The sequence below is a fragment of the Apodemus sylvaticus genome, chromosome 10 (assembly GCF_947179515.1).
Source record: "Apodemus sylvaticus chromosome 10, mApoSyl1.1, whole genome shotgun sequence".
NCBI classification, from domain to species: Eukaryota; Metazoa; Chordata; class Mammalia; order Rodentia; family Muridae; genus Apodemus; species Apodemus sylvaticus.
The window spans coordinates 52,241,434-52,262,181 of NC_067481.1; the positions used below are offsets into that span (position 1 = coordinate 52,241,434).

A 20,748-nucleotide genomic window follows, 5' to 3' on the forward strand; every position below is an offset into this window, starting at 1 on the left:
CCACCACACCTGGATTTGGAACTTGATCTGTCCCAGGCTGGTCTTGAACTCAGGATCTGCTTGCCTCAGTCTCCTGGGATTAAAGGTGTGTACTAACTTGCCTGGGCCTAAGCTTTTCATGGCCACTATGCCTCAAGATCTGGATCAAAAGCATGTATCATCATGTGTAATAATCTGGGTCAGAAGCCTGTGTCTTCCAGCCTCAAGATCTGGATCACAGGTGTGCCCTCCATTTCTGGATTATAGTTCATTCCAGATGTAATCAAATTGACAACCAGAAATAGCCATCACAACATGCAAAGCCCTGGGTTGGATGACAATGCTGAAAAACAGACAAAAATCTGACCAAAGCCCTAGATTCTTAGGAAACACACACATACACACACACACACACACACACCATGTACAAATAGTGACATAAAAATATCCATATATATAACATGGCACATGCAAAAATATATATGCAACATGAATACATGTGTTTATATATATATATATATATATATATATATATATATATATATATATATATATATATATGGCCCAGGTAGGCCAAGCCCCAGGTTATGCACCAATGATTCCAAGTCCTGGCCCCATCCCTTCAACAGTCTGAAGTTATTTATTCATGTCCTCTGCACCCTGAGGATAAAGCACTCAGAGGCAGAGGGGAAGTTATTATCTTCTTGTCTGCAGATGAGAACAAAAAACCCAGAGTGGAGTGGGATTCCCAGGAAATCACAGAAAGTAGTGAAGTGTGTGTGTGTGTGTGTGTGTGTATGACAAGACCTCCAGTCTTCTTCCCAGCTTGTGGATGGTTTCTCTGCCTCACAAGCATTTCCTCTGACTGGTTAGCTATTGCTTACTCTCCATGCACAAAACAAAAACCACTTCATACCCCTACCCAGGAATTTATCATGTTTTCACTAACAGGAGAGCAGAGTGGGGGTTGGGGGAAAGGAACAGGAGGGAGAAATCTACTTCCCAGTTGAGGCCTACAAGATCTTGGCTGAGGGCTTATGATTAAGTTCTACTTCAGACAGCTTGACTCTGAAAGTCCTATATGCTTTTATTTCACAAAGAGGAACTATTACAATGTCCTGATAATAAAAACTTCGCAGCTTGGAGGACTTCAACATAGCATCCATGGCCCCTTTGCTGGTCACGCTAGGGTGACAGGTGCTAGACATTGGAGACCTAGATGTGGCAGCAGTTTCCTGGAGTCATACTAGATTCCTTCCTGCAGAGGGCGCTGTTGCGTGCCCACTGCAGGCTCAGAGTACCTGGCTCAACTCATAAGCCCTGCTATAAGGCAGGGGCTGCTGTTGAAGCTTGCCGTGACCTTCAGTCTTGGCAGGACTTTGGGAAATTGTTGGGTCTACATAATGAACCTACCCACAGTGTCTTCTGTTTGGAATTCATGGCTAGCTCCCATCACAGTTTGAATGGTCATGGCTGGACTCCTCCCTCTTTATAGCTCCAAATTTCCAGGTCCCCATCCTGGAATGTGCTCATCCAGTCTAGCACTGAGCAGCCAGGCCTGGCCTGAATGAGCAATGCAAAAACGATGCTCCTTTCTGAGCCACTGGCTTTCAGATCCTTTCACTGGCCTGGTGTGGTGAGGAGAGGTGCTATCTGACCAACATCTTTATTCAAAGATGGCTGCAGAGCTCTGGCTCCTGGCCTTTTCAAGCTGCCTCAGTTAAGCCAGTTTTGTGGGCTTCCTTTTACTCTCTGTGAGACCCTGACAGTTCCTTTGGGTTCCTGGGGGCCTGAGAGTGGTCCTTCCAATAGGGGGCACACATGTCATCTGGACCACCCATGACTGCTGCAAGCCAGGTAGCCTGAGCACCAGTACACATGAGGCGTCTCCTGCCAGCAGGGGCTGGAAAGTAAACTTCTTGGGGATAGAGAGGGAAGAAAGGAGAGAGGGAAGGAGGGAGGGATTAGATAGATGGATAGACAGACAGAGACAGAGACAGAAATATCAACATCAGCCAGGGCTGCCTATTACAGATTCATGGGTAGGTGTGAGCTAGAAGACTCTTCTCTCAGATACTGTGGTTTCATTGCTGGGGAACCTAGTTCCAGTCCTCAGCATCAGCCAGGGCACAGCAGCACCTGGTCCCCATGCGTTTTGCCGGCAGAGCTGTCTCCCCAGCCTCAGGTTTGATTTGGTTTACAGTCACAGCTTGCTCAACCATACAGCATGGCGCTGGGCACAGTGGGCTGGGGTGAGATACGGTGGGCAGAGTCAGGCTATTTATCCTTACTAGACAGCTCCCTCATTAGTGTGTGGAGGAGGCCTCCCCTGCCTACAAGGGATTTAATCACCAGGTGCTCTGAGCCAGTCAGAACACAGGGCCCCTCCTCTCTCTGTGTCCCTCGTAAATTCTGTGACTGAGATCTGAAGCGCCGGCACTTTCTTTTTAGCCTTGCTTCCTGCCCTTAGAGACAGATTTATATAAAATAACCTGGAGGGATTTCTAGAACCACATCTCTATTCCCCAGCAGCCTTTCTGGGCCAGGATGTTTCCTTGATGGACTATGATCCTTCAGCCTACAATTTAATTGGCACCTGCTTGGTGAAATGTCTCCCACCGCTTACAGAGTGGCTGGGAAAGGGGTGTTTCCATCTCCATGATACCATAAGTCCCTAGGGTGTCCTTTGCCTCGACATGTAATCTAGTATATCTTTAATAAGTGGAGTCAATTCACTCTCAAAACCCTTGTAAAATTCAGCCTTTTAGTCATTCTGACCAGAAGCATTAAAATTGCAATATGAATAGATAGCCCTGCAGCCCGGGAGATCTGCCTGGGAGACGGACTTGGCAGTTGCATTGATAGCCCTGGGAGGCCTCTGCCCAGACAAAGGCACTCACGACTGTGCTCCAGAGGATCCTGCTGACTCAGAGCCCCTACCTGCCAGGGCACCTCCCCTGGGGATTCAGAAAACCGCAGGATTGTCACCGAGCTGCCAAGGTTCTGAGAACCCTGTGGGAGCAGTGGGCTCGCAAGCAAGCACAGACAGGAAGCACACAGATGCTGCACACATGGGGTGAGCAGCCCAGGCTTCAGAGGAGCTGGTGGCAGAGCCCTAGCTGCTTGGTTTCCTGTGTAGTGTGTGTGTGTGTGTGTGTGTGTGTGTCTGTCTGTCTGTCTGTAGGTTTGGAACAGGTGTGTGTGGAGATCAGAGGGCAACTTTCCATCTCAGATTCTGAAGACTGAACTCCCGTTTGAGTAAGTATGCAGCAAAGGTGTTTATATGCTGAGCCATCTCACCGGTCGGTCCTCCATCTTCTTCCCTTCTGTGGCTAAAAGGAGAGTGAGCATTGGAAGCTTTGGGTTTGCTTTCCTCTGAGTACTGACTATCTTATCTCTAAAACGAGCCTGGTCAGGATGCCTATCTCATTTCTTGCTATCAAAATTAAAAGAGATAAAAACACTCTTAAAACATGATCTCTTTACCCACAGACACCTGTTACTCTTACTGTTTTTATTACATAAAAATGTGTTGTTACAGTAGACACTGTAGAACAAACACAGCCAAGAGCATCCCAGCTGGCAGAGTCAGGGACCCAGGACAGGCTCCGTACAGGTGAAGGGATTTCTTCCCCAACAAAGCTTCAAGGTGTGTGCTCTCTCTTCCCTATCTTAGATTAGTGTTTGGTTTTGCTTTGTTTTTATCCCCTGTCAGACTCTAATGTATCTCAAGTCGGCCTTGAACCTAACAGGTCTTGGAGGATGACTGTGAACTTCTGACCCTCCTGCTTCTGTCTATAGAACCACACCCCGGGCCTTCACACATGCTAGGCAAGTTCTCTGCCAGCTGTTTTCATTTGTGGAAGGAGAGAACCAGCTCTGGAAGCTGGTCTTCTGACCTCCACACTTTGTACCGAACAAGCATGTGCATATCCACATACACTGACTAAAGCTGTGTTAAAGTGAAAGTCCGAGGCAGACGGTAAAGCAAGAGGTATCCCTATAAAATGTCCTCCTTCCTTCCTTCCTTCCTTCCTTCCTTCCTTCCTTCCTTCCTTCCTTCCTTCCTTCCTTCCTTCCTTCCTTCCTTTCCTTCCTTTCTTTCCTTCCTTCCTTTCCTTCCTTCCTTTCTTTCTTTCTTCCCTTCCTTCCTTCCTTCCTTCCTTCCTTCCTTCCTTCCTTCCTTCCTTCCTTTCTTTCTTTCTTTCTTTCTTTCTTTCTTTCTTTCTCTTTCTTTCTTTCCTTGTTTGCTTTTTGTTTGTTTGTTTTTAGGACAGGGTCTCACGCTATAGCCATGGTTGGCCTGGAACTCATGAAGATCTGTCTACCTCTGCCCCCCCCCCACCCCACTGTCTATGTCCTGTCTTAATGCTTGATTGTATAGTGTCTCTGCATGTATATGGGGAAAGCTTTTGAAGTCAGACTAGAAAGCATCACACCTCAGAATGTGGGAGGGGATTTGAAGGTAAGGAAAAGAGGATGCCCAGACTGCTGGGAGATGCCAGGCTGCCAGAAAGCACCACAGATCCTATTCTACCCAACCATACTCATCTTGGGCAAATGCAAAAAGACTAACAGTTCGTTGGGCCTGCATAGTCCCCTGGGTTCCTCCATTCTTAGTGTCCCTGTCCTTAACAAGAACAGTCAGAGCTTGAAACAATGGAGGAACCCCGAGCAGCAGAGCCAGAGAGGCAAGCCTTACCTGAGGCAGGTGGACGGGAGCCATAATGTATGTAGATAGCATAACACGTGCTGATAAAGCCCCATCTGTTATGCAATCTATTTACATAATCTGATAGTGAATTCTGCCCTGGCTGATAGTGCTGTATTAGTAAGCACCCCCTCCATTTATGTACTGTCTCTTCAGTGCCTTATCATCTACAACTACCTTTGATTTTCTGCATTCTGGAATCCATAATAAATAAGTGGTGTGTGTGTGTGTGTGTGTGTGTGTGTGTGTGTGTGTGTGTGTGTGTGTAAGAGAGAGAGAGAGAAACGATGCAGGCTGGGGGTGGGGGTGGGGAAAGTGTGATGTCAGATGTCAGAACACTTAGATGTGTTGGTCCCAGCACTGTGCTGCTGGGTACTTCCAGGTGTACACAGTAGAAAGCCCATGCTGCCAGGATTTTGAGATTTTTACCCAGCACCAGACATAACTGGAAGACAACAGGACTTGCCGGAGGCCAGTTTTAACATCTGGACCTTAAACAAATGCAAAACAGAAGCCCACCTGCAGAAAAGCATGAGGGGGTAAAACTGTGGGAGTCATTCCGTGGGCAGGGGAGAGGGCATCCTGGCACAGCCAACTGGACAGCTGCGTGAAGTAAACTCTCCCCTGCCCTCCCTACCATCCTTTATTTATGACTGCTGCATCCTTCTACCCCTGTCTCCCTGGACACCTCTTGTTTTGAAAAAACTCACCCATCACCTCTTGAGACCTCCTCTCCAAAATCTTATCTAGCAGCACCCCCCACTCACTAAGATGGAAGCCCACTGATGTGGAAAACAAATCCCAGGTCCTGAAGTCAAAACCTGACAGAGCACAGGTGAGATGGGTAAGAGAATGCTTGCTGGGTAAGCTGGGTGACTGCAGTGTGATCCGTGGACCCCGCACAATGGTGGAAGGAGAGAACTGTCTTCGGATTCCCACGGGGTGTGTGGCATAACCATGACAATTAAGAATATTTATGTGAAGCAGTTTACACTTACTTTCATTACTTTATTTCATGAGTGTGAGTGTTTTGCTTGCACGTGTGTGTGTGTGTGTGTGTGTATGTGTGTGTCTGTGTACTATGTATATTTGTGGTACTCACAAAGATAAGAGGGCATCAGATCTGCTGGAAATGGAGTTATAGTTGTGAGCCACTATGTGATGTGAGTGCTGGGAACCTAACCTGGGCCCTCTGGTCATATATATATATATAAAATATTATATTATATATATTTTAAAATCTGACAAGATTCAGCTCAATGGATCCATATTCCTTCCCTTTCTTTTTCTTTCTTCTTCCTTTCTTCCTCCACTATCCTTAAACTCTTAGGATGGTAAACACATTTGGCCAGTTCAACAGACTCATCAGGTTGTCCCCAGCATCCTTTGAACACAAAGGTGCGCATGTAGCTTCTAGTGTCTGTAGTCCACTCTGGTGGGAACAGTGTGAAGGAAGACACTAATCAGAAAGTACATTTGGCCTCTCTGTGAGGTAGGGGTCTGCCTTGCCTGCAATCCTCACACACCAGGATCTTGGTGTTGACATTAAAGAAAAGTTTCTGCTTCTTCAGAGGCCCCTGGGTGCCACACGTATCGTTTCTGCCTTGAGGGTAAGTCCATGGATGCCCACATAATTAGGGAGATGGCCCCGACCATGGAAATTGGGACAGGCATGGTTCTGTCCTTTGGGATGAAGATGGACACACACAGTAAGTCCTAGCTGCCAGGAAGGAGAGGAAGGCAGGGCACAAGGATAGGACACACTACACTGTGTCCTGGACTCCAGGCAGAACCAGGGCAGCCTAGAGTGGGAGACGAGCATGAGAGCAGGCTGGCCACCCCAGAGCTGAGCTAGGAGTCTCTGAGAGCTACTCAGTGTGGGGCCGTTCTGTGACTGAGGCAGTCCCCATAGGCATGGATGGTCATGGAAGGATCTGAAAGCACATGAAGAGCAGTGAAGAGAGGCTGACAAGGCCTGAAGCCGACTAGAAGAGCCCTGAAGGAAGGGAGCTGCCAGGGATGTGCTACTGGCAAGGAAGGTCACTGGGGGAGATGAAAAAATGGGTCTGTGGAAACTTCCAAGTGGCAGCACAAGCTGGGAGTTTGGGGGAGACATGGAGAAAGGGTACCAGACCTCAAATATGCTTGCCTCACCTTGCTGGTCTCATCTTGTCTCTGGCTCAGAGTCCCAGCTGCAAAGGCCATTGTGAGTTGCCATGAATCTGTCACGTGGCCTCCTACTTCCTGGTCGGGTAGACTTTTGCTAACAGGCATGATGGGCCCCAAGGCCACCATCCACTAAAGCCCATTCCAGGGTGACAGAGTCACATCATGAAACATCTTGTCAGCTGCTCACTGTATTGCTCTTGAAAGTTGCCATTGGAAAGTTGAGCAGATGCTGTGGCCAAGCCCAGATGGTGTGGTAAGGCCCAACTCTTCTCAACCTTTACAACCAAGTCCAGAAAGAAAATGAGCTAGACCCAGCCTGGCTGGCTTTCCTTGTGGTCCTGCTGGCTCCCAGCTCTTGCTTGTTATTCCAAAGGCTTGAATACCGTTTCTCCAGGACTAGTCGTCAGGCCTGGAGTCTGGCTAGTGGAGGAATCTTCCTGACACCACATCTCCCTGCCCATCTACCTGGATCTCTACCTTTGGATCACATCTGTGCCTGAGTCTAGTCTGGCCCTGTTCACTTTCCCCAGTTATCCAGGTTTTAATATTTGCTTGGGCTGGCTGGAGAGTGGCTGGCCACTACCTTGGCAGAAGCACTGTGAACCCAGAGAAGGAAGCCCAGACACAGCCGTTCCCCCTTTTGGAGCTGGAGGCCTAGGAGACACCACAGGCTCCTGCTCCTCTCTCCACCGGGCTGTGAGGTCAGCTGCTGCAAATTGCTAGTTCTTCTTTTCTTCAATTAAGGACAATTCTTGTGATACAGGAAGTTAACTCCCACTAGCTAATCTACCAGCCGTGAGGCTCGATGTGTCTGCTAGGTTTGAAGGCAGGCTGAAGCTGCCTGAGAGGCCAGGCTGTGCAAGACGGGCACCACACCCACCTCTCAGGGGAGCTTCACACAGGGTGGGGTTGCAGGGGAGGCTTAGAGGGGAGTCAGGTAGCTAGCTTATAGAATGGGAAGGGTAGACTGTGAGATGCGTTGCAAGTACCTATCTGCTTGGTCATCTGTATGGTCTGCCCAAGGTCAATAGTCTAGGATTTGGGATGACCAGACTCAGAAGGGAGAGTCTTAAGGGGCTCCTATCACCAGTAAGCAGATGTGATTTTCTGGGATTGTGTCCATGTGAATATGCACACAGATATTCCTATATGCATCTATGCATGTACATACATATGCACGTGTAGACACGCGCGCGCGCGCGCGCGCGCACACACACACACACACACACACACACACACAGAGCTATGCCAGGAAACAGCCTGTGGTCACTGTTCCTGCTGAGAGCCTCAATCTGGGGTAGTACTTAGGCCTAATTGTGTCCTTTCTAAGACAGGTTCATTATGTCTTCTGTAGTCAGTGGTGCCTGCTGTCACCATTTATGGACCTACAGACCAGGTGGCCAAATGGAGACATTGTACAAACTGCTAAGCTTCTGAAATTCCCAGAGCCTCAGGGAAATGTAAAGATGAGGAGACCCAGAAGGTCTGAAATGGAATTTGGTGGGACAGTGAATTTTCTTAGCCTGTTTCCTCTGCATAAAGTAGGGATGACACAATACACCCCAGAGGGCACATCCAGACCTAACAAAAGTTCCCACAGGAAGCCACACCCAGACTGCAGTTCCAGTATGGGGAGCGCTCCAGGGTTAGGGGTGGAAAGGAGGTGGGTATCCGCGTCCTCCCTGGTGGTAGCCATTGGCCTGAGGTGATGAACAGCTTTGAATTCATGACTTTGGGGCTTGTGAACTTCCATGTCTACAGGATGTGTTGCTGTCCCGCTCTGGAATCCTTGGGACTAAAGGGTTTCTTGAGAGTCAAGACAGCCACAGCTAAAACTAAGATGGACAACATCTTTGTCAAAGCGTGGTGGCCAGCTGTCATGAGTAAAGGCATGTTTGGTCTGCACAGAGGTTCCTAAGAAACTCTGGTGTGGCAGATGAGGCATCAGAAGGCAGGGAGAGGTCTTGAGTAGTTGATACAGGATACAGACTTCTGCTGAGGTGAAGAACAGTTTTGCTGCTAGCTCTGCAAAAGTTCTGAGAAGGCTCTTGCCTGAGGGACTGAGCCTTTGATAGAATCAAAAGGGAAAGTAGGGTTGATTAGCATGGATAGACTGAAGGAGTCAACGCCCAGAAGTGGATGTGTCCGTGAAGGCCCCTGTGTACTTTGTTTCTGTGGGACAGTGGACACTAAAGTCCTGGCTGGCCCAGGGGTGGAACTGTCTAGTGCCCAGGATGGGTGCTTGGCTGCAGACTGTGGGAGAAAAATAAGCTTCAGGGAAGGCCCAACAGTCCTCTGAGGAGCCTAGCCCTCACCCTAGCAGGGAGGACGTGGCTTAGCCTGGAACTGAGCTAGGGAGAGGACTGTTCTCTCCAGGATCCTACCTTCTGGGCCCCATCTAGAATGACTGACCATCTCCTGTGGGTCACCTGACTGCAGTGGGCAGAACCCACAATTTAAATATCTCAGGAGGCCTGATGATTAGAATGTCTGTACTGTGAGGAAAGTGTTAGGGAGACACTGCTTTCTGCCAGGTCCCCCATATGCCCTGCTTAGCATGGACTTCCAGGTGGGGTTTGCAGGTTTAACAGGTCCTTTGGTGCTAAATAGGACGAAAGCTTTCCTCTTTTGAGACTACAAGAGATCCAAGCATCCAGCACCCCTGGAGTTGGGAGCTGATGGAGAAGTCCCCTCTCATCTCTGCTGAGACTTCATTCTAGGTTTCTAGGTCTCTTGGGTCTTCTTTGCTCTCTCTGTCCACACGGACTCAGCTCCAATTTCCTTGAATTTCTCTCTCTCCCAAGGGTGTTTCTGCCCTAGGAGCGTCTCTTTCTGTTGGCGTGTCTCAGGGTCACTGCGCCCCAGGCTCGCAGTCCACGTCTCCATCCCTGCCCGGCCCGCAGCGTCTCCAAGCTGTAATCCGGAGTCTGTCTACGTCCGTCCTTCCGCGAGGGTCGGGGTCTCAGTGGCCGCAGCCAGTGGGCTGCGCCTCCCGCGCGCTGCGGTGGCCGCGGGCTCGGGCGGGGGTGCGGGCCCACGGGGGCGGTGTCGGGCGCCTTCCGTCGTCAGTCCCTCCCCGGCGGCGCGGAGGGGGGCGGCGCGGTCGCCGCTCGGCTCCTTTAAGGGAGCGGGAGGGAGCGGCGAGGCGGCGGCGGTTGCGGTGGAGGCGGCCGAGCGAGCGGGGCGGGGGCGCGGGGCGCGGCGCCCGGAGAGTCGGCTCCGGCCGAAGGCGCCGGGGCCGGGCCGGGAGCGAGCAGCGCCGGCAGCACAGCGGAGCCCGCCGCCCGGGACATGGCCAAGGCAGGCAGCGCAGGTGAGCGCGGCGCGGGGCGCGCGGCGGGTGGCAGGAGGGACCGCTCGGCCCAGGTGAGCCACCCCCCCCCACCAGGTGGGCGGAGGCGCAGTGACCGCGGCGACCCGCCCGGACCCCGGAGCGTGCATAAGGGGCTCCGCGCGCCCTGCGTCCTTCCCGCGCCCCCAGTCACCTCGCGGGACACTGCATCCCGTTTGCCCCGCTGCACTGGGTCAGGGCTGCGGCTCCTCAGTCCAGTACCAGTTGGGAGCTGTCGCTGCCCTCCGGGAGACCGGGGAGTAGACCCCGGGACCGGAACCCAAAGGGGATGTCCCGCGGCCGCCGATCCATCCCACGCCCAACAAACCAGGACGCGCCCCCTTGTCCTGTCACTCTGTATTCTGGATGCGACAGTCCCCCGCCCCTGCCACCAGCTGGGTCAGGAGACCCAGATTACTGGTCCCGCCGCTGGAGGGGTACTCTACGCTGAGGAGCCGCCCCGCCCCCACCGACCCAGAGGCAGAGCCTCAGGTGCCGGGCTAGGCAGGCGGGGCCTCTGTTGGGGTCCCATGGGCTCGGCTCTCCTGCAAGCTCAGAGCGGTAGCCCAAGGTTCGCAGAGAGTAGGTGTTAGTCGTCCCTTCATTCATCCAGTCAGGCGTTCATTCACCAGTATCTGATCTGATGTCAGGCCCTGTGAGTTGGCTAGGACCTGGAGGGGACCAGATTTAGCCCTCGACTCCCCACTCTGTGCCCTGGATCCCCCCCCTCCCCTCAGTGCGCTAAAAGGCTAAGTTAAGGAAAGCCTATGTTCATAGGGCTGGCCACAAACGGGTGAGGCTGGTCTCAACACTCCTGAGCTTGGGAGCTCTGGCGTGTGAGAATCTGCCATGAACTCACACCCAGCCTGTGACGTTGGCAGGTGCCATGCCATCCCCGTGGGGCCTGGTGTGAACCCCACTTCTCCACCCATAAGCATGGCAAAGATGGAATGAACATGGTCACCTGCCCACATTCTAGATGTGAGTGCCATTGAACTGCCTGCGACCCTGGGACAGGTCCCAATCCTTGCCATGGACTGGTCTTGTGACTCAGGTGCCTGCAATTATGGAGGAATCCTGTCAGGGAGAGGCTGGTTGTGTGAGACAGCATAACCAAATGCAACCAAACACCCCTTTTCCCACTTCCCTCCTCCCCCACCCCCACCTCCTGAGGGAGGCACAGTGCGATGACACCAGGAGGCTGGAAAAGGCTCTCTGCTCCCTTCTTTCTCTTGCCTTGGTCCCTCCCCACCCCTGCTCTTCATAAGGGAAGAGCATGTGTCTGGACCGCCCATTCTACATGTGCTCGTGTGTAAGCACAGGTCTGGATGCCTGGATCCAGGCCCCTTGCCAGGGCACCACAGTAGCAACAGTCATTGAAATCTCTTCTTGACCTGTGTACCAGGTAATGTACTCAAGCTCTTTACTGCCCGATGATCCTGAGCAGTAGGAAGGCACTCCCCTTTTAAAAAACCGGCTGGAAGCAAATTGCGCCCTAAAGGTGGCTGGGAGGGCAGGGTCTAGGCAGTGTCTGGATCCAAGACCAAGGTTTGTTTCTTTGGATGCTAAGGAATCTCTACTCCCCTCCTCATGCTGGGGGAGGGGCAGCCCTAGGTCCTGTGCACTGGCTTGTGGGTCTTTTGGTCCCTGACTGAGATCCATGGGAGAGTGGCCTGTGGAAGGTGAAGAAACAGGCCAGGCCTTCCAGCACTGCTGCCTGGGGCTGCTCTACAACTTTTCCATTTCACACTCTCAATCCTTTCCCTCAGGGCAAGCCAGACTTCCCTCCTCTGTGACCACCTGCCTGGTGCCTCTGTCCCTTACTCAACTGCCACCCCAGGAGCTCTGCAGATGACCTCTGGCAAGATCTGACCACTCTTCCCTTCTCAGCTCTTCTGGTCATCTTGGCACCCTGCAAACATCCCCTCTTTTCTTTGGCTGCCTTAAACCCAGCGACTTGAAAATGCATAGTATTGAAAATGTCTGGTCTCTCTCACCAAGCACATTTATGTTGAATTATATAGTTAAGCTTTACTACAAAGGTGGCCAAGTTCTTCTATTCATAGCTGGGGAAACTGAGGCCCAAGAGAGAAGGATGGCAGTTCAGTACCATACACAGACTAAAAGGTAGAAGGATCAGCCTTCTACCCTGAAAGGAGAGACTAGACTAAAGGAAGGTTGTGGGAAATCTTGCCGGCAAGTGAGGGGGTCTCCTGATTCGTGTGGGATTTCCTATGAAAACTGGCCAGTGGTGCAGCTGCTGGGGGAGGAGATGGGCTTTGGATCCTGGGGCTGCTGTGTCGACTCCAGGCTGTACAGGGTACAGTTCCACCATTGCATCGTGGTGAATGGTGGTGCTGGAGCGGCACGGTGTATATCCTGAGCAGCCAGCCAAGGCTACGCCAGCTGTGCCAGGCAGGCAGTTCAAGGACTTTCGTGTAGCTAGGAGAATCCAGGCACAAGAGAAAATGTAATCAGATCCCAGACAGGATGAGACTCATTTGCAGAGAGTGGATCCAACTTGATTATTACCAGTCTTCAAGCTTTGGGGCAATCTCAGCTGCACAGAAATCAGAACAGTTGGCCATCTCCAGGACTTGGAAAGGAAGAGCGCTCCTTGGTCTTGCTCTGTGGACAAGAAAAGACAGGATGAAAACCAGAGAAGGAGGTGGGGAGAAGAACAGGACTGGGACTCTATAAAGGAAATGATAATTCTCTGCATAGAGCCACCCATGGCCAGAGGAAGTAGCAGGTTGGAGCAGCCGAGGCTGGATCTTCAAGGCTAGCAGAGTTTAGACAGAATGGTGGCAAGGCCAGGCTTCCTGTTTCTGCAGAAGCTTGAGCAAAAGCTGGGAGTCTGGATAAAGGGGAGAAGAGTTGAGTTGCAGGGGCTGCTACAGAAAAATCCAGCCGGTCTGGGGTGCCAGGTTCCTAGAGGCTTGGAGCAGAGGTTAGAAGGAACTCCAGAGAGCACAGGGTGGAGGGTTCAGCAGAGAGGTGGTAAGCCTTGTGCGGCTGGATAAATCCCTCTGGCACAATGTGAGGGCTCTGGAGGCTGGAGGGCTGCCAGCCTGGGTGCTGCCTCTGTTGGGAAGGGCTTGCTCTGCCTCTGCCAGAGTCCTGCCCCTCCCTTCCTGTGAACCTTGCAGTGGCCCTTCTCTCTGTACCCCAGCGGGACAGCAGGGTTGTTTTGTCCCCAGCCAAGTGCGAGGAGGAGGAGTCAAGAGACCTGGATCCTTGGTTGGGCCAGGCAGAAACACAGCAGACAGCCAATGGAGTTTGTGAAGCTCTAGGAGAAGGGCAGGAATGTTTGGAGAGCCCAGAAACCATGCTACAGGGCTGGGCAGGAATTCCAGGCTGGAGGAACCAGCTTATGCCATTTCCAGGTGTTGGCCTCTGCTCTCAAGAGGAGGAACTGGCTGAGGGGGACAGCAAACCTAGTCACCAACAGCAGAAAGGAAAAAAAAAAACAAAAACCAATCTGATGTGTGGGGACTGGGCAGGGGAATCACTTGCAGATCCTAAGGTTCAAAGCCTTGATTAACAAGGAGGATACTGAGGCCTAGGTGTGTGCTCAAGGTCAGAGGAAAGGGTGACAGCAGGCACGAGTGCTCTAGGAGGCAGACCTGCTCTGTCTGGCAGGGACCAGGGGGTCTGTGGCCCAGGAGAGGAAACAACCAGAACTTAGGGGAAGGGACCAGGCCTGGGATTCTTTGCACTTTGGAAAGATGCCAGAAGAATTGAGGCACATGGAGAAACTCCCAGGCCTAGGGTACCAGGATAATGTCTCTGAATGTCTTGAGAAGGCCATCACCTCTGCAAAGGGGACTGCAGTCCCACTTTAGAGTGTCAGACTCCAGGACTTCCTCAAACTCTGCCTCCAGGAAGCCCTCCAGGACTTGCTGAGGTCAGGCAACATATAGGTTCACAGCGGCTGACACACAGGCTGCAGTTTGAGACCCTTCCCAACCTCTTGGTCCTGGCTCTGCTTTTAGCATACCTGGGCGTGGAGATCCTCAAGCCCGTTGGAGACTCCTGTGCCTTGGTCTGCAGAATGGAGGCCAGGACTAGGGGTTTGCAATTGGCTTTGTTTTATGGAAGCCCTCAGGATTATTTACCTTTTGATGGCCTGACAGCATCTCTTTGCAGGGGTGGGGGGTGGGGTTAGGAGGGGTACGGACAGAGGGGTGGATACACATACAACCCCAGTGTTGTTCCTATTTCATAGTCGGGAAAACTCAACTCCAGAAAGGTTCTAGATTCACCGGTAGACTTGGAGGCAGACTGGAACGAGCAAGCAGGCCTCTTCATCCGTGTCTAACCTGCCCTGGATTGACCTTGGACTGTCCCCTCTGAGACTTAGCCTTTGCATCTGTAAGAAGGAATGGGGAAGGAGAGCGTGGGTTCAGGAGAGGCTGGAAGTTCTGCACAGCTCTAGCTGAGTTCTTTTTTCTCTACCCACCCTCTCCCTGGGGTCTGTCTATCTTTGCTGCTCTGGAAAATGGCCTCGCCTCTCACCTCATGTGGTTGGGATTTGGGGGAGCTGAGGATTAAGGAACCCTGGGGAATCAAGGACTTTCACAGCCTAAGTCTTCTAGGGGGTCTCAAACTAGCCTGTCACCAGGGCCTCAGGGAAGGGTGTGGCTAGCCGCCCTGTGCCCCTAGGGAGAAATTTAGGGGTAGGAGGGGGGGTAGGAGAGAATGCATAGCAAATAAGTTTGGAAATCAAATGAGATCTGAGCTCCCCACCCACTCCCTCAAATCTCTCTACTCGCTCTTTTTAAAAATTCTTGTTTTCTAAAGAGAAAGAAATGCGAAATTGCACCCCCTTTCCCAAGGAATGGGAGCCTTAGTGAGTCACTCCGGAGGTAAATGCCACCTCCAAGGTCCCACGTGTGCCTGAGGAGGCCTGCACAGCTGTGTGGTCACAGCCCCCAGCTAGGGTACACATGTGGGTAGGGTGACAGGGACCTCCTGCTTGTCTTGGCTCTGGGTGGGAGCTGGGTCCCTGCAGGGGAACCTAGTCAGCTGGCCTGCTTTCTGCAGTATAACCCAGATGGGGCCAGGCTTGGAGCCAGTGTGGCAGTCAGCATTCAGTTTGAGGCTGGTGAGGTGTGTTTGGTGGGGCTGTCTGTGGCTGGAGAGGGTTGCGGTATGGGTACATCTGAGGCGCCAGGGGATGAGAGACTGGCCCATGTTTCTGGCTGTGGGAGACTGCTGGGGGTCTCCTGGTATCAAGCTGGCCTCAGCGAGGTCTTGTGTCGGGGTGGGCGGGGCCAGCGAGGAGGTGTGCCACCTCCCCGTGACCCATTATTCTGGAGGGAGGAGAAGTAGTCCGTCTGTTGGCTGGGGACGCCAAACAAGGGTTGAAAGCAAAAATAGAAACTCACTGGGCCCATCTGGGAGGGGCGCTGAGTTCTGGTGGCTAGAGAGTCCTCTTCTGAGCCGGCTGTTGCTGACGCTGTGTTTGTTCGGCTCTGGGTATTTACCAAGTACGTCACTGCCCTCCTGCCCTCCTCAGGGAGAGACTTAGGTCTGCAGACCTAAGGTTTGTGAGTGCGAGTTTAAGGTGGGCTGGCAGCTGGAAGGCTCTGAGCATGTTCTAGGAGCTGTCTTCATGCATGTATTGGTTATACATTTGACCTTTCCTGGATTGTTTCTACATTGGTCCCCAGTGCCTTCCTCCCTGGACCAGAACTCCCCAGGGTTGTGCTGTGGCTTCCACGCGTGAGCCTGGTCTGAGCTAAGCCATTCTGGAGTCACCCCTGGTAGCATACAGAGCTATTTTGAGCCTCCTTTTAGGGCCTGGTGTCGGGAATGTGTTTATCCTTTGCGGTGTTTTGTTTCCTTCTTGTGTATTATAATCTGGGGCAGAGATGGCAGCACTATCCCGCCTGCTGTCAGGGCTTCCCTGCCTCGCTGGCAATTCCTGGCACTGTGATTTGGCACCAAATCGAGGGGCCTGAGGGCAGAGAGCACCTTGAGCTTCATCTTTACAATCTGGGAGTTGCAGGTGGAATGGGGCAGGGGGCGGGGGGGGGGGGGTCCATGTGAGATCACATTGGCTGTTGCTGGGGTGTGTCAGGGAGCCTGTCTCTCCTGTTGTTCGCTTGCTGCCCATGGCAGCCTTGGATGCCCTTATCAAAAGCTCACTGAGGTGGTGGTCCCCGCGAGATGTGCAGCATCCGGAGTCTCTGGCTCTGCCCCGGCTTCCTTGTCCACTGACTTGGTGCATAGATGTCAAATTCTTATTCTCTGGCCCCCACAAAGGGGTCCTGGGATGATTAGGGAGAATGCCATCTTCTGTCTCAGCACTCTGGGCTATCCCATGTCTTCCCACCTGTGGGACAGTGGCAAGTGCTATGGAGGGTTCCCTGTGGGGTAGAGGAGACAGCGTCTGCCTTCTGGAGCAAGAATCTGGCGGGACATAGGGGGGACATCTGGGCCTTGGGGAAATTGTTCCAAAGAATTCAGAACTGTCGGGAGCCTAATTGGCAGAGCAAATGAAAGTACAATAGATAGCCAAAGCTATTAATCACTCATTATCTCCTAAATAAGGTAATTAAGGGGTATTTAAATGGCATATTTATAAGATACCAGCAGGTCTTCAAAAGCACATCGTTCCCAAAGCAATTGGTCTGGCCAACTAGGCCAGGCAGAGACCAAGGTTCTAGTCCTCACGTTCTTCCCACTCCCTCCCTTCCCCCTGAACTTTAGGGATCCTGAGCCCTTCTGCAGGGGCACTGTGGGAAGGTGATAGGTCACAGAAACCCCTGCAGTTATAAAATGTAGTACAGTATCCAGAGTGTGCTGCAAAAATATTCTTTAGGCATGTGCAACCATAGCATGGTGGCATGGCGTTGTCACCAACAAAGTCAGAGATGTGTGCTTGGGATCTATGTGATGGGGTTACAAAATAAAAGTCTCCTAATACGTTTACAATTCTGCCTTAGCACATAATCATAGCTCTCAATTGGCCACTTGTGGTTTGTGGGCCACAGGTTGGATATGCCTACAAATTATTTGATATGGCCCTGGATCTAGACTGAGTGCCATGGCCCGGGCTGGGTTTCTCCTGTACCTATGATTGTCACTTGTCATGTAACTGGATTAAGACTAGGGATGCAGTCTTGGTCTAGTTTGAGGCTGGTCTGTGTTATGGCTGAGGTCACAGTTTAGGCGATGGTTAGTTTAAGGACTCCAACTGCTGTCAGGATGATTCTGTATCTTGAGAGCTCAGCTCCCTTCCTTGAGTGTAATCCCCATGGAGTGGGTCTAGTTGGTTGCCCTGAAAGTGGATCCTTCCTTGGCTCCTTCAGGATGCTGGCTCCGGAGCCTGGGTACCATGGCAGACAGTCCCTTTGGGGTTCCTGGCAGTCCCCTGAAAGAGATCAGCACACAGCTCATCAGTGGCACATCTAGCATTTTAGGAGATAGTTAGGACTGTTTCTATAGCAACCAACCCCCGACCAGCACTGGCTTCCTTCAATAATGCCTTTTTCTGGAAGCAGCTTCTCCTGGCCTCTCATCCTTCCCTGGGTGGCCACACAGCCCCTTCAAGGCCATACATAAGTTGGTTGGCCCTGGATTGTACGGTCCCCATTCTTACCCTGACCCACAAAGGGCACCTGAGGGCACACCTTGATGTCTGCTCTCCAGAGCGCAACCTTCCTCAGGTCCTTCCCGTGCTGTTCCATGTGGAGGCCCAAGAGAACTCTTAACATGCAACCCTGTGCAGCAAGAGGCGATGAGGCCTGGAGAGGGTTCCTGCTAGTGTCTGCTTTGGGGGAACCCGTAGTCCAGAGGGCAGGATGACAGAGATGCAGACGTTAACTTCTATAGAACACTGGTGAGAAATCAGGTACCAGTCTGGCCTGGAAACAGGAAAGATCCCCCTCCCCTTCATCTAGCAGAAATGGGGTGGAGAATGGAGGTCCCAGTAAAGGGCCAGAGGAAGAGGGAGACACATGGAGGATTCTGGTTGGGGCCAGATGGTGGGAGGATGGGCTGGGAGCAAATGGAATGAGGGGAGGAGGAGAGGAGCAGCTCCCATTCCAGGGGCCCCAGGAGAGTGGCCTGCACTTAAAAGTTTCCACTTAAGAAATAAGCAAAGCAAAGCCCTTTGGATAATCACGGTTTCTTATTCCACTTAACACACTCCTTTACTTACTCATTTTTCATCTTATTTATAGTGCATGTGTGCGTGTGCATGCGTGGGTATGTCTGTGTGTGTGCATGCATGCGGATTTGACATGTATGGAGATCAGAGGACAATTTGCAGGATCTGGTTCTCTCATTCCATTATGTAGGTCCTGGAGATCAAACAAGAGTCATCAGGCTTACACAGTAAACTAAGCCATCTTGACAGCCCCTTAACAAGCCCTGTTATGGCAGCAATGGAAACTGGGTACTGCGCTGTACCTTTTTCAAATGAATGAATATTCATTTACTGCCTTTATTACTTGTGATGTAGGCATGGCCATTATCTCTGTTTTCCAGAGGCAAAACTGAGGCACAGAGTAATTGGTAAATATCTAAACTGGGAACCAGGCCAATGGAAGTGGGCAGGTTCCCTGGAGAGAGAGAAAGATAGCAGAGAAAGAAGAGGATGGGAGGAGGAACAAGAAGAGGAGGAGGAATAGGAAGAGGAGGAAGAGAAAGAAAAGGAGGAGGAGGAGAAGAAAAAGGAAGAGGAGGAGGAGGAAGAAGAGGAGGAGGAAGAGGAGGAAGAAGAGGAGAAGGAGGAGGAGGAAGAGAAGAAATGGCAGCAGAACCAGTGGTAAGGAGGCAGCTTCCTTGGAGTTAGTCACCTGTCAGTCTGTGAAGCCTCCCCCAGGCCATACTCCACAAGCCGCCTCCTGACTTTGAGGCCCCATGTCTGTCATGAAGATCAGTGATATGTTTCTAAGTGTGTGTGTGTGTGTGTGTGTGTGTGTGTGTGTGTGTGTGTGTGTGTTTTCCCAGGCCTGATCATTTCAGCTGCACTAATAGCCAGGAGTTAGGTCCTAGTACTGGCCTATAGAACCCACCCATCTGTGTGTGTGTGATGGTGGCTCTGGGTGGGTGTCTAAGGCCTGTAACTTCACCTCCCTGCCACCTTCTCTGCTCACTCACTGGTGCTCAGTTATCTGTGCCACCAAGACAGTTTCAGTTGCAGTGGGGCAATAGTCACTGCCAGGCCAGCAGTGTAGCCCAGACCATGCCCAAAGGCTCTTGCTTCACCCTGGGATCTAGGAATCATATATGTTATTTGGATACCCTAGCAAATGTCCATGGTCCTTCCCTTATTCTGACACACTGACTGACTGGGGAGTTCTATGTCCTCTTTGCCTAGAAATGGCTGTCACTGTGGTCATGCCTTTCCCTGGACCCACTCTGCCTCAGCCTGGTTTGTCTATTTGCTTCACTTTTTCCTTTGAGGTTCAGCTTGGATCTCTTCCCCAAGAAGGGATGTGGTCCACCCCTGTGTGACCCTGCCTGCCTAGGGACTACTAATATGGAATCTGGCCCAAGGACCAAGCACCTTGCCCTGTGCTGTGTGCAGGGCAGAGCAGGGCTGAGCCCTGAGCTAGCACTCCCAAGGGCCAGGATGGCTCCAGTTCCTCTCTGCTCTCCCTTCCTCCCCACAAGCGCCATCTGGCCTAAGGTCTGTCCCAGGAAACACTGGCCTACACTTCTGCTGCCTTCCTGTGAGGTGGCTTCCCCTCTAGACAGGGCTCCTAAGTACAAGGCAGTGCATCCTGAAAGAGGGGCCTCTGCCTTGAGCAGGGCTGATCTGAGGTACTTAGGACAGACCAGAAGGCTCCTGTCTGGCCGTGTGTCTGCCTGTCTATTATAGATGTGGAGCCAGTGATCTGGGCTGGTGTCTGGCTTCATTCATGTAGGGGAAACCCAGGCCTTTCATAAGTTCTAGGAGACCACACTGGACCTGAGGTAAGGGGCTGATGGGTCTGAAGGCAGATTGGAGATGGCTCGAACAGTCCCCCTCCTGCAGGGCCAGCTCCAGGCTGGGAAGCAGCAGTAGTTACTCTATAGTCAGTGCTTAGGTAGCCTCTTCTCCTTGATGCTCATTTTTAGGTAATTGTGGTCCTCAGACAGAGAGACAAGCTGAGCCTTGGCAGACATAAGCAGATATAAGCCTGAGGAGTCCCCTGGCAGCAGCTAGAAGCTTCTTAGATATTCTTTTCCTGCTTCAAGACGTGGTTCTATGGATGACAAAGCCCCCCTCCCCCCAAGCAGTCAGCTAGAAACTCTGGTGGCTGATGTTAAATTTAAACCTTGTAATGGTGAGGTAAAGCTAATGATACCCATTTTAGAGATGAGGAAAATTGAGGATCAGAGAGGTTAATTTGCTTTGAACTATAGAGGAGTGAGTGAATAAGAGGTCGTATCACTCAAAACGTCATGTTCTAAGCTCTGCAGAACTTTTACACACACACTTCGTGTGTCTGGTCCTCCTCATCATTCAGCTCCCAGCTTGCCAAGAGGTCTCCTCCACAGATGACCTCATGGGCTTTTTTTCTTCTTTGAAATATCTTTACCATTTGCTAGAAGTCAA

At 51.8% G+C, this 20,748-nt stretch overlaps 1 protein-coding gene across 3 annotated transcripts in view; it reads left to right on the forward strand.

The window, feature by feature from the left end:
• Positions 1 to 10,028: 10,028 nt before the first annotated feature.
• Positions 10,029 to 20,748, forward strand: part of Pitpnm3 (PITPNM family member 3) — an 81,951-nt gene continuing 71,231 nt past the window's right edge. For all 3 annotated transcript variants that reach the window (XM_052196564.1, XM_052196565.1, XM_052196566.1), the window contains exon 1: positions 10,029 to 10,172. In XM_052196564.1, the coding sequence (XP_052052524.1) occupies positions 10,151 to 10,172 (22 nt within the window). In that variant the 5' untranslated portion in view covers positions 10,029 to 10,150. The remainder of the gene's footprint in view (positions 10,173 to 20,748) is intronic.